Source organism: Dermacentor silvarum, chromosome 8 (assembly GCF_013339745.2).
Source record: "Dermacentor silvarum isolate Dsil-2018 chromosome 8, BIME_Dsil_1.4, whole genome shotgun sequence".
Classification (NCBI taxonomy): Eukaryota; Metazoa; Arthropoda; class Arachnida; order Ixodida; family Ixodidae; genus Dermacentor; species Dermacentor silvarum.
In genome coordinates, this window is record NC_051161.1 from 18,653,653 (window position 1) to 18,675,406 (window position 21,754).

General features: G+C 48.8%; 1 protein-coding gene across 1 annotated transcript in view; it reads left to right on the forward strand.

Moving 5' to 3' along the window:
- The first annotated feature begins 6,737 nt into the window (after positions 1 to 6,737).
- LOC119461971 (solute carrier family 22 member 8-like) overlaps positions 6,738 to 21,754 on the forward strand; it is an 18,167-nt gene continuing 3,150 nt past the window's right edge. The window contains exons 1-7 of the mRNA XM_037723331.2: positions 6,738 to 7,045; positions 8,679 to 8,826; positions 10,240 to 10,343; positions 11,695 to 11,849; positions 13,729 to 13,897; positions 15,121 to 15,334; positions 17,356 to 17,453. Of these exons, the coding sequence (XP_037579259.2) occupies positions 6,738 to 7,045; positions 8,679 to 8,826; positions 10,240 to 10,343; positions 11,695 to 11,849; positions 13,729 to 13,897; positions 15,121 to 15,334; positions 17,356 to 17,453 (1,196 nt within the window). The remainder of the gene's footprint in view (positions 7,046 to 8,678; positions 8,827 to 10,239; positions 10,344 to 11,694; positions 11,850 to 13,728; positions 13,898 to 15,120; positions 15,335 to 17,355; positions 17,454 to 21,754) is intronic.

Consider the following 21,754-nt stretch of genomic DNA (forward strand, 5'->3'; position numbering starts at 1 on the left):
ATATACTGCAACCCAATATAGGGCTATAGCAGGAGTTCCTCGAGTGTTTATTTACTAAGCGAATTTAAATTCGAAGCGTTTCTTTGCCTAGTCGAAGGCAAGGCCAACGTGAGGCCATCAAAGGTCACAGAATTTGTCGCCGATGTCCCCGCTTGCTGGCCGCTATTGGCTCGGCCCTTCCTTGCTTCACGCGTATGCGCGCACTCTCCCACGCACCCGCTCACACACCGCTACTGGCTTAGCGCCTCCTCTCCTTGCTCCACTCACTGGTATGGGTGTGCACGCCAGAAATAAACGTGGCTTGGTTGCGCTAGCTGCGCTATGTAGCGCGTAGGCCTGTACTTGCAGGTACAAGAATGAGCCCTCAAAAGTATCAAGCGGGAGAACAGAGTAAGACTGCAGAATCTCTGCAGCGACTACAGAGGTATGCGATGTTTACAGAAGTGGCGAGCCAGGAGGCAAAGCGATGGGCCGAGGAGAGACGCGCGGCCGTGGGGCACGAGCAACAAGAGAAGCGACGAATGGCCGAAGAACAGCGGCACGCCAAGCGAACGGCCGCTGAGCAGGCCATCGAGACCAAGGAGCGCCGATTGGAGGACCGCCACTTGTGGGACGCAGACCCGTGCTTTCGAAAGCACTTTGTATAGAAAACAAATTTGGTACGGCGTGTAGCCTCTGCTACCGCCTCTGGTTCCGATCCTACGTCGTCAGTGTGTCGCGGCCCACGCATATATATGGCGGTCCTCGAGTGAGCGTTTCCCCGGGAGCACGTGAGTTCGTACGGGCTTTGTGCCACGTGCAGGGGAGAAATGCTTCGCATTGACTTAGATAATCATCGAGGATGGTTTCTGCCATAATGTTTACTGCATTTTATATGGCTGCTAGCACCAGGAACCTTATTCGTGCAACTGTCTTATACTTTGCTATCGCCATCACTGCGTCACTTCTCGGGCGAAACTGCGACTTTTCCAATCGGTTTATCGCGGAGTAAACTGAGCCAGTCACGGAGATGGTGTAATAAAAGATGGGCCATTGCAATAAAAACTGCGTAATGCAAGGTTGAGTGGTGAGGGTCTCTGTGGTTTGAAATCCAACAAGTCAGTCGGATCTCCCATCCTTTTTCATTAATCAAGTTCCATGCAAAAGAGGATTAGCAGTGAAGAACGGACAAACGTTTCCTGGTTCTCCTTCTGTGGCTGTTTTAATCGACCGGTAGATTTCTCTTCACTACGTGGAGCTGGTGCGAAAGAATATAAAACAGGCTGAGCAGGCGCAGAGGAAACAAACCGAGCAACGGCGGCGCATTGCGCGGTGTTCAGGCTTATGGTGATGGACCGGAAGAGGAGGTGGAGTAAATATTTTTCGACCACATGGCATAGTCGCTTCTTATCGTTCTGCCGCCCGCTTCTTGGACAATCTGCAGTTGTGAGTATGTGCCAATGCCTGGAATTATCATCATCATCATCATCGTCATCATAAACCATCATCATCATACTGTGCGGAGTGCCGCGCCCGCCTTCCGCTATAGTGTCAGCTTTCACAGTGTTATGAATAACAGGGGGAACGTGACAGGCTTTAAGGTGGCGATTGCATCATTGTGCTCTTCATAATTAAAAACATGATCAGTCGCGATTTAGCGGTAAATGTGTGGGAAATGCGTTAGCATTGCGTCGCACCTCTTTGAGGTCCCGGATCCTTGATTTAAACCGTGTTCGCCAGATTGCAAAGTGCGGTATATATATATGTATATATGTATACATACGTACGTACGTACGTACGTACGTACATACATACATACATACATACATACATACATACATACATACATACATACATACATACATACATACATACTACATACATACATACATACATACATACATACATACATACATACATACATACATACATACATACATACATACATACATACATACATACATACATACATACATACATACATACATACATACATACATACATACATACATACATACATACATACATACATACATACATACATGGTGTCCCAGCTATCATGCACCAAGATATTTAAAAAAGGGCAATTGCCTTACTCGAAGAAAACCTAGTGCATGTTGTTTCCAATACCATGGAGTAGCCGTCAGCTAATTGTTTCGTTACTCAGATTTATTTAGGTAATTGTAATTAATTATCTAACTCGAGAAGTACTGCTGTAATTATGAAAGTCTCAATGAAAAAACGGTAGACCAACATTATAAACCCCCGGTACAGCTTTCTGTTGCTCAATACGTGCTACATAAAGGTGTTTTTTAGAGCATGAAAGAAGTCCGCGAATTCACACAAATTGCCTCGAGCGGCCTGTCGCGCCGCAATTTTGCGTGTATTGGCGGGCTTCTCTCGATAACGCTGAAATAACGTTAAAATGTTAAACGCAACGTTAAACATTTGCTAGCCGGCAAAAAGCGTTCACCGGAGGAAGATAATCAAGTACACGTGTCAATGTTCCCCTCTTAAATAACGTAAAATGTTAAACGCAACGTTAAACATTTGCTAGCGGCAAAAAGCGTTCACCGGAGGAAGATAAACAAGTACACTTGTCAATGTTCCCCTCTTTAAAAAAAAGCATCGTCCCGATGCTGGAAAAGAACACAAGAGCGAAAAACAAAAGTACCCGTGGTAAACAAAACAACAACAATGAAACATTGTCCCGAAGTTGGTCAGCGGGCATAGAAAGGCTTAAGACGCACCACGTGGACGACTCCAGGTCTTGCGCGACGCCACTGCGATTGCGAAATGCCGTCTGGCATGACCTCATAGACCAGTGCTCCAATATGTCGGATGATCAGGACTTCCGGGGCACCATGTCTTCACACGATGTTATCGAAGAAGAATTTCGCGACTTCGGCCGCTGGTACGTTTAGGTAGGGCTTTCGTTTCTTCGTAGCGGGTAACGTAGTCGGTGGCCACGACTATCCACTTATTCCCGGATGTTGACGTCCGAAATGGCCCTCTAAAGTCAATTCTGTTCTGCTGGAATGGTCGGCCAGGTGGCTCGATTGGCTGCAGCAATTCATCTGGCTTTGTTGGTATCTTTCGTCGCTGGCAGTCTCGGCATGCCTTGACGTAGTGGGCAACGTCGGCGGCGTCAGCCACGGCCAGTAATACTGCTCTTGTATCCTCCATAACGTACGGGAGAATTCGAGGTGCCCAGCGGTCGGATCGTCATACAGGGCGTGTAGAACCTCTGGATGCAGTGCTGAGGGAACAACAAGAAGGTAGTTGGCAGAGACTGGTGAAATTTGCTTTACGAGGGCGTCGTTTTGCAGGGGAAACGTAGACAATCCTCGCCTAAATGCACTAGGGTCAATGTCGATGTCGCCTTCCAAGTAGTCGAGGAGGCTTTTTAGCTCTGGGTTTGCTCCTTAATTGCTGTTCACCGAAGTCTTCCGTGCTTATACATATTGTTCCCAGGAAGGCTTCGTTCGTCATCCTGGTCGTCTTGCGGCGGTGGGTCAATGGGGGCGCGCGATAGGCAGTCGGAATCGTCAGAGTGCTTCCGCCCGGACTTGTAGACGACGATGATGTCAAATTCCTGGAGTCTGAGACTCCATCGGCCACGTCATTTATGTTTGACAGCCAACACAAGGCATGGTGGTCGGTGACGACTTTGAAAGGCCTGCCACATAGGTAAGGGCGGAATTTTCGGGTAGCCCAAATGTAAGGCATTCCTCTTCCGTCGTAGAATAATTGGCTTCCGCTTTCGACAGTGACAGGATAGCGAATGCAATGACCCTTTCAAATCCGTATTTCCTTTGGACTTGGACGGCGCCGAGGACTGGCGCCGAGGCCTAGGCTACTTGCGTCGGTGTGGATTTCGGTATTGGTGTCTTCATCGAAGTGGCGCAGTGCTGGTGGTGACTGCAAGCGTCGTTTAAACTCTTCGAATGCTTCGATTGGCGGCGTTTCCCACTCGAATCAGACGTCGGATTTTGTGAGGTATGTTAATGGCTCGGCGATGCGTGAAAAGTCTTTGACAAAGCGCATGTAATAGGCATATACAGCCCAAGGAATCTACGCACTCCCTTCTTGTTGGCCAGCTGTGGAGAATCAGCGATATGGAAGATGTCTTTTGCGGATGAGGACGGACTCCACATTTGCTGATGACGTGGCCCAGGAACAGAAGCTCATGGTAAGCGAAGCGACACTTCTCCGGCTTCAGAGTGAGCCCTGATGTATTGACGGCCACTAATACTATCCCAAGCCGCCTAAGGTGATCGTCGAAATTCTCGGCGAAAACAACGACGTCATCCAAATAGACGAGACAGGTTTGACATTTAAACCTTGCTAATACCGTGTACATCACGCACTGGAACATTGTAGGTGCTAAACTGGTGCAGGTCGAGGCATCTCTCCTTTATGCCTCTCTCACTTTCTGTAGGCGCTAAACACAGTTCAAATGGCATGACTTTGAACTCGTAGAGACCGTCCGGCGTGTTGAAGGCGGTCTTCTCTCGATCCCTCTCGTCGACTTCTATTTGCCAGTTGCCAGTCTTGAAATCCATCGATGAGAAATAAATACCTACCGTTGCAGAGCCAGTCCAATGCGTCGTCTATCCGTGGGAGCGAGTATACGTCCTTCTTCGTGACCTTGTTCGGCCGACGATAATCCACAACGAAACGCAGGGTTCCGTCCTTTTTCTTCAAGACAACAGGAGACGCCCACGGGCTCTTCGAAGGCTGGATAATTTCGTCGCGTAGCATTTCATCGACTTATTGCTTTATGGCTTCTCGTTCCCGCGTCGAAATTTGGTATGGGCTCTGACAGAGTGGCCGAGCGCATTCTTCGATTATTATACTATGCTTAGCAACTGCTGATTGTCGAATCGTCGACGACACTGAAAAGCAGTCTTTGTATCGTCGGAGAAGACATTTGAGCTCTTGCTGCTTACTCATGGGGAGACTCGCATTGATGTCGAAGACTGGTTCGGGAACTATGGCCGTCGAGGTTGGTGCGGCAGAATCCGAGAGGATAAACGTAATAGCTGGTTTCCACAATTACCTCGATGAATGCGACCGTCGAGCCCTTGCTTAAGTGTTTCTGCTCTTGACTGAAGTTTGTCAGCATTACTTTCACTTTTCCTCCATGCACTCGAACGATTCCTCTTGCGACGCATACTTTTTAAATTTAGCAGTAGATGTAGATGACATCGTAGATTACAAGGCAACGTAGATGAGGAGAGTAAGATATCACGAAGCTGGAATGATGACACTGGAACAACCGCGATGGCATCACGACCAAGAACACATACATTGTGGCCCAAGCAGGTCTTCAACTTGAGCCACTGGGTCGGCGTAAAAGGCTAGGTAGGTAGGTAGGTAGGTAGGTAGATAGATAGATAGATAGATCGATAGATAGATAGATAGATAGATAGATAGATAGATAGATAGATAGATAGATAGATAGATAGATAGATAGATAGATAGATAGGCTCAACACGTATGAAATAGGAAAAGAATGCTATGCGCATTAACAATTTTTTACTGGCACTTTTTATTGCAGGTTTGCGTTGTTTTTATCACTGTCAATAATTACTTAATGCTTTTTAGTTGCCATATTGTTGTACTTATCAACATGTAATTTTCTGACAGGAGGTCCCCTTTCAGCATTGTGCTATGGGACCTCCTCCTGTATATACTAACCCCAATGCGTGTATATTTCTTGCGACAAATGAAGATTTTTTTATTTGATTTGATTTGAAAAGCAGGGGGGTCGGTCGGAGCAATAGCTTGCTCTGGCCTGCTACTCTACACTTAGGAAAAGGGATGGGAGGGGGAAAGAAGGACTGATGACTGATGATGATGATGATGATGATGATGATGATGATAGGAAGGATGTACATATAATACAAGTCCACAACGTTGCATCATCTCTAAAGCCGTGCGTCTAGCCCACTGTGCCAGGTTAGCTGTGCTGATAAACAGCAAGGGATATGCCGGGTTGCTCGAGCATCGGGCCGCGCTGCGTGCATGCGCCTACCCTGCGCTATGCTTTCGCAGCTTCGCTCCGCGGCACGGCGCTCACAGATGTGCCGGTTGTCGCTCCCGTGAGATTCTTAAAATAGAAGACACGCTGCACGCAGCCAATACAAAGCCGCTGTTGACTGCAAGAAAGTTGAAACATTCTGTTGTCATCGCCATCCATCAAGGTGGATGTAAAAGTTGCGAACTATATTATAGGGTCATCATTATCACCACCATCGTCATCATGCGGAGTACGTGCGCCGCGTGACCACGGAGATCGTGCCGCAGCAGCACGGGCTTAAGAATAATTTTCAGCTGTGCGCAGCGTCGCTGCACCTAGTCTCTCGCGATTTCCCCAAGATAATTCTTCTCCGAGCCTCATTGTCGCAGAGACGAACTGCTCTTGGTCTCGGGAGCGTCGCTACACGTGCGGGCGAAGGGTAAGCTACTGGAACTGGCGGTAGAAAAAGAATTATATATGACGCCTCGTAGTTGAGTAATTTAATTGGGACCAGATGTATCGGAAGTGTGATACACAGACGACAACGGCGGATAATACGCATCGACGGACGAACGCTGATTTCGTTCCTTAATACAGCGGGGTGGTTTGTCCTCCGGTAACACGTGAAGGTACTTTCTTTTGATCTTCTTCTCTCGAGCTCATGGGAGCCAATTTTTCATTAGTCTGCAGTGGTACACGCCTCAACCTATCGATGATCCAATCGCTTCCCAGAATGGAGCTGGCCAGTGCCATGGCAAGCCAGGTCAACTCCCCGGAGGTGACCGAGGGCATCGCGTCTGCAGCTGCGCGCGGCAGCGATGTGGAGAAAGAGGAGATCGAGGAGAACCTGTCGGCCATCATCGGGCGCACGGGATTCTTCCACCGCACCATGTTCGCGTACGAGACGGTCGCCATGCTGTGCCTCGCACTGCACAACCTCGTGCATGGCGCGAGCGCCTCGGACGAGGACTACTGGTGCCGGCTGCCCGACCCGCCCGCGAACATGACGCTCGCAGAGTGGAGGGACATGAACATCCCCAGGCAAGTCACAACCGCGGAGACCGGGTGGGAGTACTCTGGACATTGTCCAATTCTGCCGTATTGTCGAAGTCACCATCTTGCCAGTTAGTTCTGTTTGGCTCGCAGGCCCGCTGCAGCGTCTGATTGGCTCGAAACGCCGCCATTGCAGAATTTGACAATATGGAGGAATTTGACAGTGTCTAGAATGGAAACTTTGGGCTTTATTGTTAAAATAAACTGGGGTAGTAAACACTGCCGTCATTGCATCCTTTGAGAAATCAGCCCTGAAACTTGAAGAACAGCTGCGCCGTAAGAGAGTCCAGCGGACGGGGCGCGGAAACTGTTTTCTGTAGGAAATATTCTGATTGCTCGCCAGAAAATTCACCGCTCACTTTGAGGCACATGTGTATAGAGTCTAATATGACTGGGCGCCGGCGTGCTAGAACCAATGAGGCTTGAAAGTAAAAATTTACCTCTAGAATTTTTTTTTTTTTTGCTAGAGCGCATATAGGAGTGCACGCGCTCCTCGGAACGAGCATGACCATGGACAGAGCTTGGCTGAATGCGTCGGGCGTTAGCAAGGGTTCATACGGGCGTACGCCCGTACAATCAACGATAACGCTGAAATGAAACTGACGTTGAATATTCAGTCTTCCTGCCCACAAGATGACATAGTGAGCCAACTTCGCTAAGCCGGACTGCCGCTCTAAATGATCACCATTGATGTAATGCCAATTTGCAACATGGTTGAAAATGAACACTGGTGAAGCAACGCCAGGAATGAGAAAACAAAGGAAGACAGGTCCAGTACAAAGCTAGGTTGTCAGATGCGTTCGTTTATAGATCGCGCATATAATTTTGTAAATTTAGCAGGTATGCCTCTCGAGTAGGAATTTAGAGCTATCCTAAATGCAGGTTGCGTTAGAAAGTCTAGGTATTCTACAGAAAGCGGCGTTTTAGAGTTGCGTATACAGGTTGTCCCACGTCAATTGAGGGAAACATTAAAAATATGCATATGCCACCTAGCTGGACAGAATCAAGGTAATGTTTGCCGTCGCTTGGAGATACTCAGATTATTTCTTGCATTCCGCCTAATTGCATAATTGTAGAGCAACGTGAAAAACTTCCGATTCAGATATATATTGTTCAAAACGTGGTAGATAAAAGTTTTTCCCAGCATGAAAGAAGCCCGCGAATACACGCAGTCCCGCGAGCGGCCAGTCGCGCGCGGCAATTTTTAGTGTATTCGCGAGCTTCCTTCATGCTTGGAAAAACTGCTATGTATCACGTATTGGAGCAACAGAAATCTGGATCGGGAGTCTTTCACGTTACTTAACAATTGTCTCATTGATACTGTTAATCTAATTATAATATTTTAGAAGCTGATTAACGAGTTAAGACTAATTATGTAATCGGGTGGAATGCAAAAAAAAAAAAAACGCAGCCATACCACTGTGAATGTGGGCTACCAGCGGAGCTTTTCTTCGGCAGTACGCGCTACACGCGGCCTCCTAATGCCAGCGCATGCTACTGTGATAACAGCATTTTCTCACAAGTCGGTTGTTGCGTGAACTTCCGGGAAACAGAACGTTCTGTGAAATGCCGTACGGACAAACAAATAGTTTTTCTTCGGGCTTCTTTCTTTTCATTTTAGGGAAGGGAACGGTACAATGAGCCGTTGCCTCGTGTACTCGGAGCTTGTCGGCGAACTCCCGGCTGGAAATGTGACGCGCGTAACCGTTCCATGCTCAGCCAGGGTGTTCAATGTCTCCGACAACGTAAGACTGTCCATTGTAAAGCAGGTGAGATATTCCGGCGTCCCTTTAAACATAATGTAGTAAGCCATAAGTGCGATAGAACCTATTTTACAGGAGTTGTTTCACTTTGCTGGAGCTTTGTGTGAAAAGTACAGTGTGAAAAGTGCACGGGCTAGAAATTTAACTTTACCCATTCATACACTTTTAATCGAACGCAAGTAATATATTTTTTGAGCTCTAACCTAGCAACACGTATTGCGCTGCATGGTATGCATCTATATCAGAATAAAAATATTTAATGTATTGTCAAATGCAAATACTTTACTATTTTATTAATCAGGACTGTGAGCGACAGTCTATAGACAGTTCTCATAATTTAAAGCTTGTCTTCCCGCGAGGCAGTTTACCAAGGTAACGGCGACACACTCATTTTTTTTTGTAAGCCGCAATTCCGTACTATACATGCGAGCTTACTTTGCTTGTCTTATGACATGGAAAATGTTGACGTGACTCTCGTGATGCAACTATGCGGTAGAGACGCTCGTTTCAGCGGATCGTTATCTGTGGAGGCCGTTCTTGCTCTCGCGGTTATGTGCTCTGCATCTTAGCCGCGTAGTGCACTTGAAGGAAAGTGCACCATCATTGCTTCCATAATTAAGGAAAACACACCGCGTCGAAACGTCCCCATGGATCAGACAGACTGCATCAGAGGCGTTGCCTTCCGCAATCCGACAAGCACAACCATGCTACCTATGTGACTGGATACGTTAGTACGAGTCCGACAATCCGACAAGCACAACCATGGAGGAAGGAAAATATGGGAGGGAGCATTACGTCACGCAGCCAGCCTTGGCAAGCGAACGCTTCGTGTAGCCAGCAGTGGTGGCCCAACACGTGACCTCATGCGTCGAGATCACGGAGAATCGAGATTTGCCGAGACGTTCGGTTACCGGTAGTTTTTATGCGTTGCGCGCTAGGCCGGCAGCTTCTCACATGCAGGAAGGAGAAATATTTTTCCTTACTTTGTTTTTTTTTCTTTGTTTTCGTTTATTTCAAGAGTTTCAAATGGTTTCCAATGGGTATCGAAAAAAAAAAAAAAACTGCCGGGAGTACTAAAACCTACCGTGCGCTCTGACGTGTCCTCCGTGCTCTGACGTTTTCATCACGTGTTGGGCCACCACAGTCGGCGACAATCGCGTTGCGGTACGCTCCCTCCTATATTTTTCCTTCCTCCATGAGCACAACCATGCTTCCTATGTGACTGGATGCGTTAGTACGATTATGCAATTCATTTGGGAAAGGTTTACACAACACGGAAGTCCATTAGCAAAAGACAGAAATTTGCATTTTCTTCGAGCGCAGGTTCGTTCGTTCACCTGTCTTCGTTAAACGCTTTTTTTTTCAGTCTTTAACATGCATCAAGAAATCTTTGAAGAATCAGTGACCCTTCTATTTCAGTGGGACCTTACCTGCGAGCGCACGTGGTTGCTCTCTGCGTCTGAGACTGTTTACACTGCGGGCTCCTTCATTGGACTCATGTTATCCGGCCTTTCCGCAGACAGGTAAGAGAAGCACATGACGTTAGTTAGTGTGCCGTTGTAGCTAGTGGCTCCTGGCGACGTCCGTCCATCATTTTTATTAGCGGAATCCGTGGCAAGGAGCATCAAACTACAAACTCGCACTTTCCTTACCCCGCGCACTTTGCACTTATTCTTTACCGCCAGATACCCGACACCCAAGTGTCGCTTCTGCCCGGTCCAGAAAGCAGATCTCTCCCATATTATGTGGCAATGGCCCATCAAATCTCTCTCTCCCTGCTCCCACCCCCTCCCCCGCCCTCAAGGTGTTGCCCCGGACCAAACCATTAATTAGTAGCCAGGAGCTGTGGGAGACTGCCCTGCACAGCTCCGATCCCACGCTACAGGACCGAGTCCTGAGGTTGGCTGAGGAGGTAGCGGAGGCCTACCAAGACTGGTAGACGGACGTCTAGCCACATAAGGTGGTGACAGACGCCTGCTGCGACTGCAGCCCATAGACCTCCCTCTCCCCCCCCCCCCTCGCCCGGCCCCTCCCCTTTCATAAAAAGATAAATAAAATTTTATGCATTCATTCATTCATCTTCTGGATAAACTTGAATAGGTCACTTGTGGACACACAACATAAACCATTATGCATAGCAAACAATTCTTGTTTACTTTCGCGGCACGGCAGCGACCGAGCGAGGCCAAAGCAGCGTCGTGGATGGCAGAGGAAGAGTTCATATTTTGGCACTTGTGTACGATGTTCTTTTTGAGGAGCGTCTTGACATTTCGCCGACTGCAGTTGGGGCAAAATTTTTGGCTCAGTTCATTGATTAGTTTTCTCCTACTGAGTACGAGGACGTGGGTTCGATTACCGATCGCTGTGGACGCGTTTCGATGGCGAGATGCAAAAGCGCGTGTAATTACATTTTGGCGCACGTTATAGAACCACGGATGGTCAAACTTAAAATGGACCCACACCTATACGGCGTCCTTCGAAGCCTGTGTGTTGTATTGAGACGATAATCCCACTTATTTAATTAATCGACTAATTGCTTGATTCATTGATTGTTTTGACTTCCTTAACTAACTGGTTTCCACCCCAAACTGACAGTGTGGTCGTTGCAGTCGTATAGTGGAGGTTTCCGAGTTAGTTTTTGACGGCATTGCCTTGTTCAACGCACTCCACTTGTCTGCCTTGAACACTCCCCAGAATATGGCCGACGTGAGCGGGAATCGAACCTATAACTTCATCACCAACAGCAGCAGAATGCCATACAGTCGGACAGCCTGTACAACCCCTGCGCAAAAGCGGCGCGTTATAAAGCTGTATCTTGCATATTGTGCGGCACGTTCTTTCATCGATGTGAGCAGAGCGTCTCATATGCTTCAGGATCGGCCGGAAGCCAACCATCTGCTTTTCGGCCGTGGTGCTCGAGGTGGTCGGCATCTCCCTGAGCAGCGTGGGCAGCGTGTTCCTCTTCATGTGTCACCGTTTCTTTGTGTCGGCCGCCATCCACGCGGTCGTCTACACGCAGTACATCATGCGTGAGTTTTATGAACTGCACCGCATAGAATCTACACGGTAAACTACACCTAATCGTTGAACTTTTGCAAGGGGATCTATATTCTATATAAGCAATTTCACAGGTTTCGATAACAGCTGAACTAACCTGCATATTTTTCTTCCTATATATGTCATCTGTCTCTCTTCGTGTTCTTGTTTACGATAAGTACTCTCATCTTCTCCCAAATCATGTAATGGTTCCTTCACGTTCCTCAAAGCAACGAAGGAGCAGAATCGATCACTGCAAGTCGTGTTCATTTTAAACAAATCTTATACGGATGACGAAAAGGCTCAAATTCCGAGTTTTTGCAATGCATGCTTGCACGAAGACACGAGAATGAAGGTATTTTTCCCGTAAGCGTTAAAGAGAAGCGCCCATAACAATAGCATACATAAAGGCATATGGCGGCGCTTCCGGTACAGTAAATTAATCTAGTAACAGGTGAGTCGAAACCTCAAGGCGTGTTTACGCTTCTTAAACAAACGAGCGCTGGGTTGCACAACGCCGCCACGCGGCTTCGGCTCTTGCAGTCGAGGGCGCGTTCGAGTGGAATCTTTTTTTTTTTTTTTTTGGCATTGCTTATTGACCCTTTTCGTGGCGCTCCCGTGGGCGCTGCCATGTTTGATCACGTGGTGACGCGTCCATTGCTTGCCTCAGCCGCCTCCGTTACCTCCGCGTTTACAATGCAAGCGCGTGACGCCGGCGCGGCGCAGCAAACCGCTGTTTCGACGCGTATCGTAGACGGCGACTGCGTGCACGACACGGATCTTTCAGAGCTCATTACGCCTTGTCCAAACGGCGTGAGCAGCGTATACGGCGCTTGTACTAAAAGCAGGGCTAGAAATGTATTCCAAGCTGTCCAAACTTTCCGCTTATGAATTCAATCGGGATCAGTGTGCTCTGCGTTCTTTATTTGGCAAAAATTTTGAACCAGCGGCTTGTAATATTTCTGACTCAGTAAAGTTCCTCGGTGCGGCCACTATCTGATTGTTTATTTTCAGTGTAATCACTCGATCGCGGGTGTTCTCTGTTGCGATAAATTTGTTCTTGCTGTGCACAAAGCTTGGAATTTAGATGTTCTGTACTTTGCGGCAGCTCGTAGCAAAGAAGTGTTGTCGCTAGTCCCTCGCTTACTCTGTGGACCGTCACGAAACGTTCAGCTTCCAACATTCGCGTCTTGTCGGTGTAGTCGCAGTCACTCATGTTTCGGCACATTGATTCAAGTGTGCGCCCATTCACTTATTATTGATACGTTGGCGATAGGGTGGGCATAAGTTTGAGTGCGAGTTGGGGTGGGTGAGTGTAGATAACGTGCGAGAAACTTACTATTCTAGTAAGTGGCGCTACTTCCTTTTCTAACGAGTGGTAGTCCCTCTTAAATACCGACGTTCCGGAGTTAATTGAAAGTCCTTTCTTTGGAGGTTAGCTATACAGCGCAGGCGGATGAATTAATTTTTTTTATCCTCTAGGAAATCCGTGCATCGCGAAGGGCGGCAACACAGGCAGTCCTCATGTAGCAGCGGCGACACAGGATTCCGTTCATTAATATGTGAATCACTATTTTTGCAGCGAAGTACCGCACACGTCTTACCTTTATCGTTACACATTTTTCAGTATGAATTGGGCACAGTGCATTAGCGCACACCCAGTTGCATTTTCGACAGCTGATCGCACAGTAGCAGGGTAGAAGCAGTAATGGTTTCGTATTCGTGCGCATTCGCTGAGGCAACGTATGGCGCGCGGCCGAAAGCGCCATCTCGTTCCTGTAGAGCAAACTGCTCCGCGAAAAGGGTCAATAGCTGGCGCATTCACAAGTGCATATGCCAACTGAAGGTTTCTTCTCTTTCAAACATTGGCAGTGGTCGAGGTGGTGGCGATGCAGTGGCGGAGCATGTACATGACATTCGTCGCCTACGGCTACATTATTGGCGTCGTCATCACGGTCTTCACGCTCGGCGACAATGTAGACTGGCGGAACAAACAGGCCATCGTCATGTTGCCCACGACGTTCCTGCTCTGCGGATTCTAGTGAGCGAAAGCTCCCTACACTAGAAATAATAGACAGTTGACAGTTTTAGTCTCACGTACGCAGAAGCTTTGCGCACGCAAGCATGAGAGTTGTATACGAACATGACAGTTGTACATGTTTGCGTGCGCAAAGCTTCTGCGTACCGGAAACTAAAACTGTCTAGTTTTAGTTGAGAGTCGCTTGCGGTCCGCTCGGCTCACGTTGCACGCGCTCAGGTACGGCAGCGCATAGCAGAGAAGAGAGCTGTGTTTATTTCGCATTTCTTACGGTGAAGCTGTTAGCCTCTCGGAAATGTATTTACCGCAAATTAAGACACACACAAACGGAAGAAACGTAGACGATGACACGGTCGTCTAATTCTTCCTTTCGCATGTATCTTAATTTGCGGCAAGAAACATGTCCTTCAGAAAACACAGACTAGGCCAACAAACAGTTCTGTTCGAAAATATTGTTAGCCTCCAGTTGGTTGGGAATTTTCGTGGCAGGCTCACCCGAAAACCGGCAACTGGAAAAGAGGTTTGTGTTTGAGTTTCCGCGTAGCAGAATTGTGTTTTTTTTTTGTCGTATATTTGAATTACAATGCGATGCTACGATGTCTGCTGGTTGCGTGTAAGCCGTGCTTTGCAATTTTGTGGCACAGATTACCTTGAGAAATTAAGTTAGTTCAATAACTGCACTTGCGCCTGGCGGAGGGCCTACACGAATGAGGATGGACCTCAAACGGCAGGTGGAAAAGGGCTTTGTCTTTCAGTTTCAGCGCAACCGAATTATAGTTTCTCGAATATTCGAATAACAATCCGGTGCTATCACATCTTCAGCTCGTGCGTAAGTCGTACTTTACGCATGTTCTCACGCAGTTTACTTGTAAACATTAATTTAGTTCAATATGACACTTGCGCTTGGCGGAAGGCCTAGGAGAACGAGGATGTATGCTGCCCTTTTGCACACGTGCGTGCGCGCTTGACCTATACGCCGCATGTGGTAGTGGTACTTGCGTAATGTCGCGTAACGTCCGCAGCAGCTTCGCTGTACAACCACTTTCATTTACAGTGGAATGGAGGCCGATTTTCTTATAAGCGCACCTCCCAGAGACGCAAGCAATGCTATGTCAGCTCGGCAAGCTGACCGGTGTAACCCCACTTCGCGAGTGCATTTGTCCCGCTTCCTTTGATGTTAGGCACCACCGCGACAGTTTGCGACAACCTGCAAATCCTGCTCGCAGCTTGCTGCCAGAGTCGCCTCGATGGTCGCTCACAAACCTGCACGTGGAGGAGGCTGTGCATGCGGTCGCCTACATTCTCCGCTGTAACAGGGCAACGCCCGACACCATCAGAGCGGTCGTCAAGAAGCTCAGGGTAGAGCCGCTGCAGACGCTTCACGGTAGGATGTCGGCCAATGAGGACGCCTCGCAGTACCTAAGCCATCGCAGGAAACAGGTACAACTATCTCCGCTCATTGAGTATATATAAAGTTTGTCATGCACGCAATTATTAAATCACTTATAGAAGCAAACGGTGGTCCAACGTGCACTGTCTGGTTACCGTCCTCAAAATCCCGCAACGCCTATGTGTCATGTCATGAGATGGCTTTGTAGTAGAGGAAATCGCTATTGAAGACGCTGCAGAGCTTTCTTTCTCCTTTTTCTTTATTTTCACGGGAAATTGACAGCAATTGACACAAAGCCGTGCACTGTCACGCGCTATACAGCCTGCATTGAGCCAGAGGGTGCTACGTGCCCGCGAATAGCGCCGATAGTCATGTGTGCAGAGGCAGTATTATTATATTTTTTTATTTTGAATTTGAATGTATTGAGTTTGTGCGAGTGATGCAGCGCTAATGTCGTGTACGTACAATTCAGACGACGGTTCCAATGTCATGGACTACACGCGGACCCTGTATGTTTACGAGTGTCCTTGTATGAGCGCACACATAGGAGTACCAGCAGCAGTGAGCGCCTCTTTAGCATAATCTAAGAAAATTCACAAATGATTACGATACGCCCTAACGCAAAATTTGAGCGCAACTCTATACGCGTTTTCATTTCGCGTGTCAATATATTGTGTTATGATTATATAGGTACTCGGTTTATATTAGGAAGAGAACGCTCTGAGTAGCGTAGCTGGCGCGGACAATGTCTCATGTGGCACATTGCAAACGGAGCGAAGTGTGCGACTGCCTCGCTAATCGGGACATCGCGAGAGGCAGCACGTGGGTGACGCGTGGGCGCGATTCATAACAGCCGCCGCAGACAGACCTCCGCTCATGCAGCGCTTTGTTTGAAACGCGCTACTCTGGCGCCATATCGTAGCCATCGTCGCCGCACAGCCCGTCTTGCGCTTTCTTCTCACGCTTTCGTTCCACCATATGACGAGAGCGGCCCTCCGTCGCGGGGAAATCTAGGGCGCGATCTTGTACGCGTTCCAAAATGGAACGGAGGCGGTCCGTTCCATCGAGCCGCGCACGATTGGTCAATTTGAACCGTGAGCCGCACACGATTGGTCAATTTGAACCGTGACGATCAAATTGACCAATCGTGCGCGGCTCGATGGAACGGACCGCCTCCGTTCCATTTTGGAACGCGTACAAGATCGCGCCCCTGGTATTAGTGGCGACAATACCCGAGGGTGCGTTACATCGAGCCTTACTCGTAGCCGCTCGTCATGGCCCCTTGCAGGAGCAGTGATCCCCGTCACACACGCTGGACACTAGAGTACACTGTACTGGACACCGCGGACGAGTGTAGCCCTCGCCACCTCACGGTATACCCTGTCCCCCCTCTCCCTCGGAAGCGCAGATGCGATCGCCCACGCGGCTTCGGATGCCGCGACCGCCGGCAACTCAGCGCATGCGCAGGCTGTCTCCCCTCCGCTCCTCCTCCGCTTACCGCCTCGTGATTTCACTGTAGCCTCCTCCTCCTCTGCTTTCTTCCTTGCGCTTTCTTCGCTCTCGAGGGGTCGAGAGGCATCTTTTTCATTGCCGTCTACGCTCCGCGTTCGCTCTTTCATCCTTCGCTTTGCTCGTCCGCTCGGTTACGCCATCGCCGCCGAGGTACGCCGCCATCAACGCTCAAGGCATGGACGGGCGTTTAAGAGCATCGCTCTAAAAATCACTTGATCAGCTAATTACTTTCATCATGGCTGTCTTCTTATTACGAGCGCCTGACTACAATTTACCCATTATAAACGGGACACCATATGTCTTCCGAGCTGGTACCGTATTCTTGCAGTGGGTACGCCAACGCTGTCCGATGTTTACGCCTTCTTTTGTTTACAAAAGCTTTGTTTTCTTTAAAAGTTAAGTTTCACGTCGGAACACCACTACATCACTCAATCTCGAATGAATGTTCATCTTCAGTGTCCGTTTAAAAGTGAAAGATGATGTATACTAACCTGCAAGTATACGAAATTGGGTGCAGTTGTCCTGATCGGCTAAGATGTCTAACTTCTCACACACGCAGGCACCTGAACTGAGCTCTCCAGAGAAGACGGTGTGGGAGCTTCTGGTGATACTAATCACCCAGTACCAGTTCTCCAGCCTCGCTGTCGGTTTTTGCTGGTACGCACCTGTTTTGCAGCTTTCATTCTTCCTCTTTTATTTTCTCTGTTGCCGAAATGAAGGCCAGCCTCCGGCGCGCAATACGAAATGATCTGTGTGTTCATCGCCGAGTTAGCGCTACTTAAGCGGACACTTATGCGCTACATTAGACTTGGTATATTGGAGCGGTGGGACCACGGAGTAAGATAAGACAGGAGCGCCGACTCCGCTCGTCTGGAAGGGACACATTCTGCAACGCCGGTTCCTGCTTCACAGCGATTTCGCCAGATGGCGCTACGAATGAGGAAAAACTCTGCAGCGGAGAGGCGGGCCCAACAAACCGAAGGAGCAAAGGCGCGGGGACTCTCTCGCGGCGCCTGCTTGCCTATCCGTTTTGTCGTCTGCTCCGCGCACGCCCTGACACCTGTAGCGCACATAGCTCTTGCGGTTCACGGAATGACGTTAGCAGGAGAAACAAGTCATGTATAATTTTATTTAATTTATTTTATACAGGCCAAATGCAGGGCATTTGTCAGGTGGCCTACATGGAACTTTACAAGGCACAGGAACAGAAAATAAACAAATTACGGAAACTAAGACGGAAAGAAAAACTATAGCAAATGGTAAGGCGATATAACGGCAGTTCGGGTGGTCTCAAGCAATGAAGACGACAGCGAAAAGAGGTTTTTATGCAAAAGCTGACGTTTATCACTCTTTTTTTTTATCTGAGCACGCATCGATTGCTAAAATGCTTCGCTTGCTTCTTTGTTTCTCGCGGTGCTTTTCGTGTCGCCCGGTTCTCTTGCGAGCAGAATCCCCACATTCTCATTAAACATAATAATTGGGAATTCCTGCCAATGTTTCCTGCTTATTATTATTTTGCAAGAGAAGCTCTGATTATGTGTCTGCATAACTAGGGGAATCATCTCGAAGGCGAGGCTGAGAATTTACAGGGTAGCCAGCTGGTATTTACACAGGCTAACCTCCTTGTCTTTCTTTCCCTTTCTTTCTCTCTCTCTCTCTACTTTACGGCATGTCTCTGGACAAGAAAAGGCACCTACACTGTGTGTAGTTGTAGACAAATTTAAATGGAGCTCGTCTCGTCCTTCCGCATTGGCGTCTTCTGGTTCCTCCTGGCATACAGCATCATTGAGCTACGCCAGGCTTCCCTAAACAAATTGAAGGAACGGTTCCGCTTCGAAGTCGAGGCACTTTCTTTACATCTAGTAGGACATCACCTTTGTCTTTGCTGAAGTAACTGTCAAGAAGAAGCTGCTTCTCGAAGTGTCGCGAACATATTTTGTCCATTGCTTTAAGCGCTCGCTTACCTTCAGGAATTTTTTGACGCCACTGGTGCAGTAGTTGAAGATCAGATGGCGCCGCGAAGAGCGAGAACTTCTCGCGTCCTTTGCCATACCCAGATTTACAACCGGGAACAAAACACTGTCCTGTTGCTCAGTCTCTTCACGCACAAGTATCAAGATACCTTGTTCCGTCAGGCATGAATAAACATACTGCAGACATGGTAAACAAAGCGAGGAAGACGAAAATTTCGTACCTTCGCTTCCGCGCAGACGTAGAGTGAAAAACAAGTACTTCTGTTGTGTCCTTTTGTACAGCATCATTTATCGTCTGTTTCCTCTAAAGACATCTAAAAATGTTTCGTATGCGTGCATAAAAGCGCTACCACGTGTTTATTTGCGCTTTTATTATTTGTGCGCATATATATTTTTGTGTTTGATTGCTGTCAAATTGAGACGGCCGAGGGTCCACATTTGTAGCAGACCACACGCTGTAAGGGTGTCGCGCTGCCAGTTCCTAGGCGCCGTCACCGCCGGTCTCCGCCACTCAGCGCATGCGCACATGGAAGCAAGCTGTTGAGTGTTTTTCACGCGCCTCGACAGATGGCGCTACCGGATGTATAATTTACGTCACACGGTTTGTCCCGAGCGAATGCGTTGCGCGGCGGCGGAGTCGGCGCTCCTGTTTATCTTACTCCGTGGGTGTGACCATAGCTGGAGATGCTGGCGTTAAAGATATCATTCAGAAGTAGAGAAAATGAAGGTCATCTTTTACTCTTTTTATTGCGATAGCAATTATATGGACACTTCAACCGGATTTCTGCCGTCGCCGTCGCCGTGAGTTTCCGTATAAAGTACAAGGGCGATAAAATCGTCGCCGCGCGCCGTATGCGTGAGTGAAAGCGCGCGGGGGACGCGCGCTATCACGGAGGGCGAACGCACGGCGGAAAGCAAGCGCGACCGTCGCGCGAAAGGCCGTGGGGGTATGGGAGGGAAGGAGGCGGGGCGACGCTGTGCTGCTCCACCAAATGCTTATCTTGCAACCGCGCGCAAGGGGAACTGGCCACTCAATCTCCCACGCGAAAGCAAAAAAGCGGGAAGGCAGTGCGGGAGGGAGGGGGGGGGGGCAGCTTCTCCTCTGCCAACATCTTCTCCTCTGCACAACTCCTCTGCATTTTGCCCGGCGGTGGCGGTCGCCCGCACAGTCTCTTATCTCCACACGGCTCTGACCTTTGTATGCGCTGTGCATTCGCCGCTCAGTTTCCGTTGAAGCGATAGACCGCGCGAGCCTTCGCCCGCTGCGGCGGCTGCGCTTGCTGCCAGCGTTTTGACAGTCGTCTGCGGTCATTCAGTGTGATCTATTCATGTTTGCTTGTGCGCGCTGACACCACGATTGTTAATTCAGTTAGTAAGCGAATGTGTCCAAGTTTATACAGCCGATAAAACCACTATCCCTACTCGGAATAGCTCTCTACTAATTTGCTATCGCAATCTATGCTTCGCCTTTCGGGCGAAACTGCGACATTTTTTTTATTCTTTTACAAGAACCGCTGGTACACAAGTGAGGACATTGTAACGTCATTAGTTAGCAGATATTTTTCTCATGCTGGGCCCTTTAGTAAAAGAAAATGACCACAAAAATGACCGAAATGCATTCAGCGGGGTTCCTAGTTTCGCTTCGCAGTTCGTATAAACAAAGTTAGAGTTAAACAAAAAAAATCCCTTATGATTACGATACTCCCTAATGCGAAATTTGAGCGCAGCTCTATACGTGTTTTCACCCGCCGTGGTTGCTCAGTTGCTATGGTGTTGGGCTGCTGAGCACGAGGTCGCGAGATCGAATCCCGGCCACGGCGGCCGCATTTCGATGGGGGCGAAATGCGAAAACACCCGTGTACTTAGATTTAGGTGCATGTTAAAGAACCCTAGGTGGTCCAAATTTCCGGAGTCCCCCACTACGGCGTGCTTCATAATCAGAACGTGGTTTTGGCACGTAAAACCCCATATTTTTTTTCTATACGTGTTTTCATTTAGCGATATACTGGCTGGCGCGGATAATCCGTTTCGTGCGGCACGTTGCAAACGGAGCAAAGTGTGGCGTACCCGCCGTGGCTGCTTAGTGGCTATGGTGTTGGGCTGCTAAGCACGAGGTCGCCGGATCGAATCCCGGCCACGGTGGCCGCATTTCGATGGGGGCGAAATGCAAAAACACCCGTGTACTTAGATTTAGGTGCAGGTTAGAGAACCCTAGGTGGTAGAAATTATTCCGGAGCCCCCCACTACGGCGTGCGTCATAATCAAGTCGTGGTTTGGGCACGTAAAACGCCATAATTTCTTAAGTGTGGCGTGACTGCCTCGCTAATCGATCGGAGATATTTGTTCGTTTCGCGTTCTGTTCAGCTGCTGCAACGTCATAAAGTGGCAGTATGCAAAACTTGTGACAGCGGGAGGGAGAGAGCAGCCAATCGGCAAGCGGCGCCGGGGAGTTCGTCAAAATGACGACACGCTCCTGTCAATCATCTTGATTACGAGCACGTCGTCTGCTAGGAGCAGAAAGCGACGAGAGATGTGAGGTTCGAGAGATCAGCACGCTACGAGACTGGCTTCGCATGTCACGTCTCGTGGATTAGATTGGATCCAAACGGCGACTGCGGCTACGGAATGCTTCACCGCTTGCCCATTGGCTGCTCTCTCCCTGCCGTTCTCAAAAAAATTTGCATACTGCCACTTTGTGACGTCTCAGCAACTGAACAGAACGCGTTTCGAACAAAGATCTCCGATCGCGCCCCTAGGAGATCGCGAGAAGCAGTGTGTGGGCTAGGCGTGGACGCGTTTCACAGCAGCCGCCGCAGACAGACTTCCCAGACGACGCGCGATACTCTGGCGCCATATCGTAGCTATCGTCGCCGCAGTACACTTTCTTCTCACGCTTTCGCCCTACCCTCCTCCCCCGCTTTCCTCCTCGCGTCTTTCACCCCTCGCTGCACTCCGCGTTCGCTCTTTGAACCTTCCCTGTGCTCG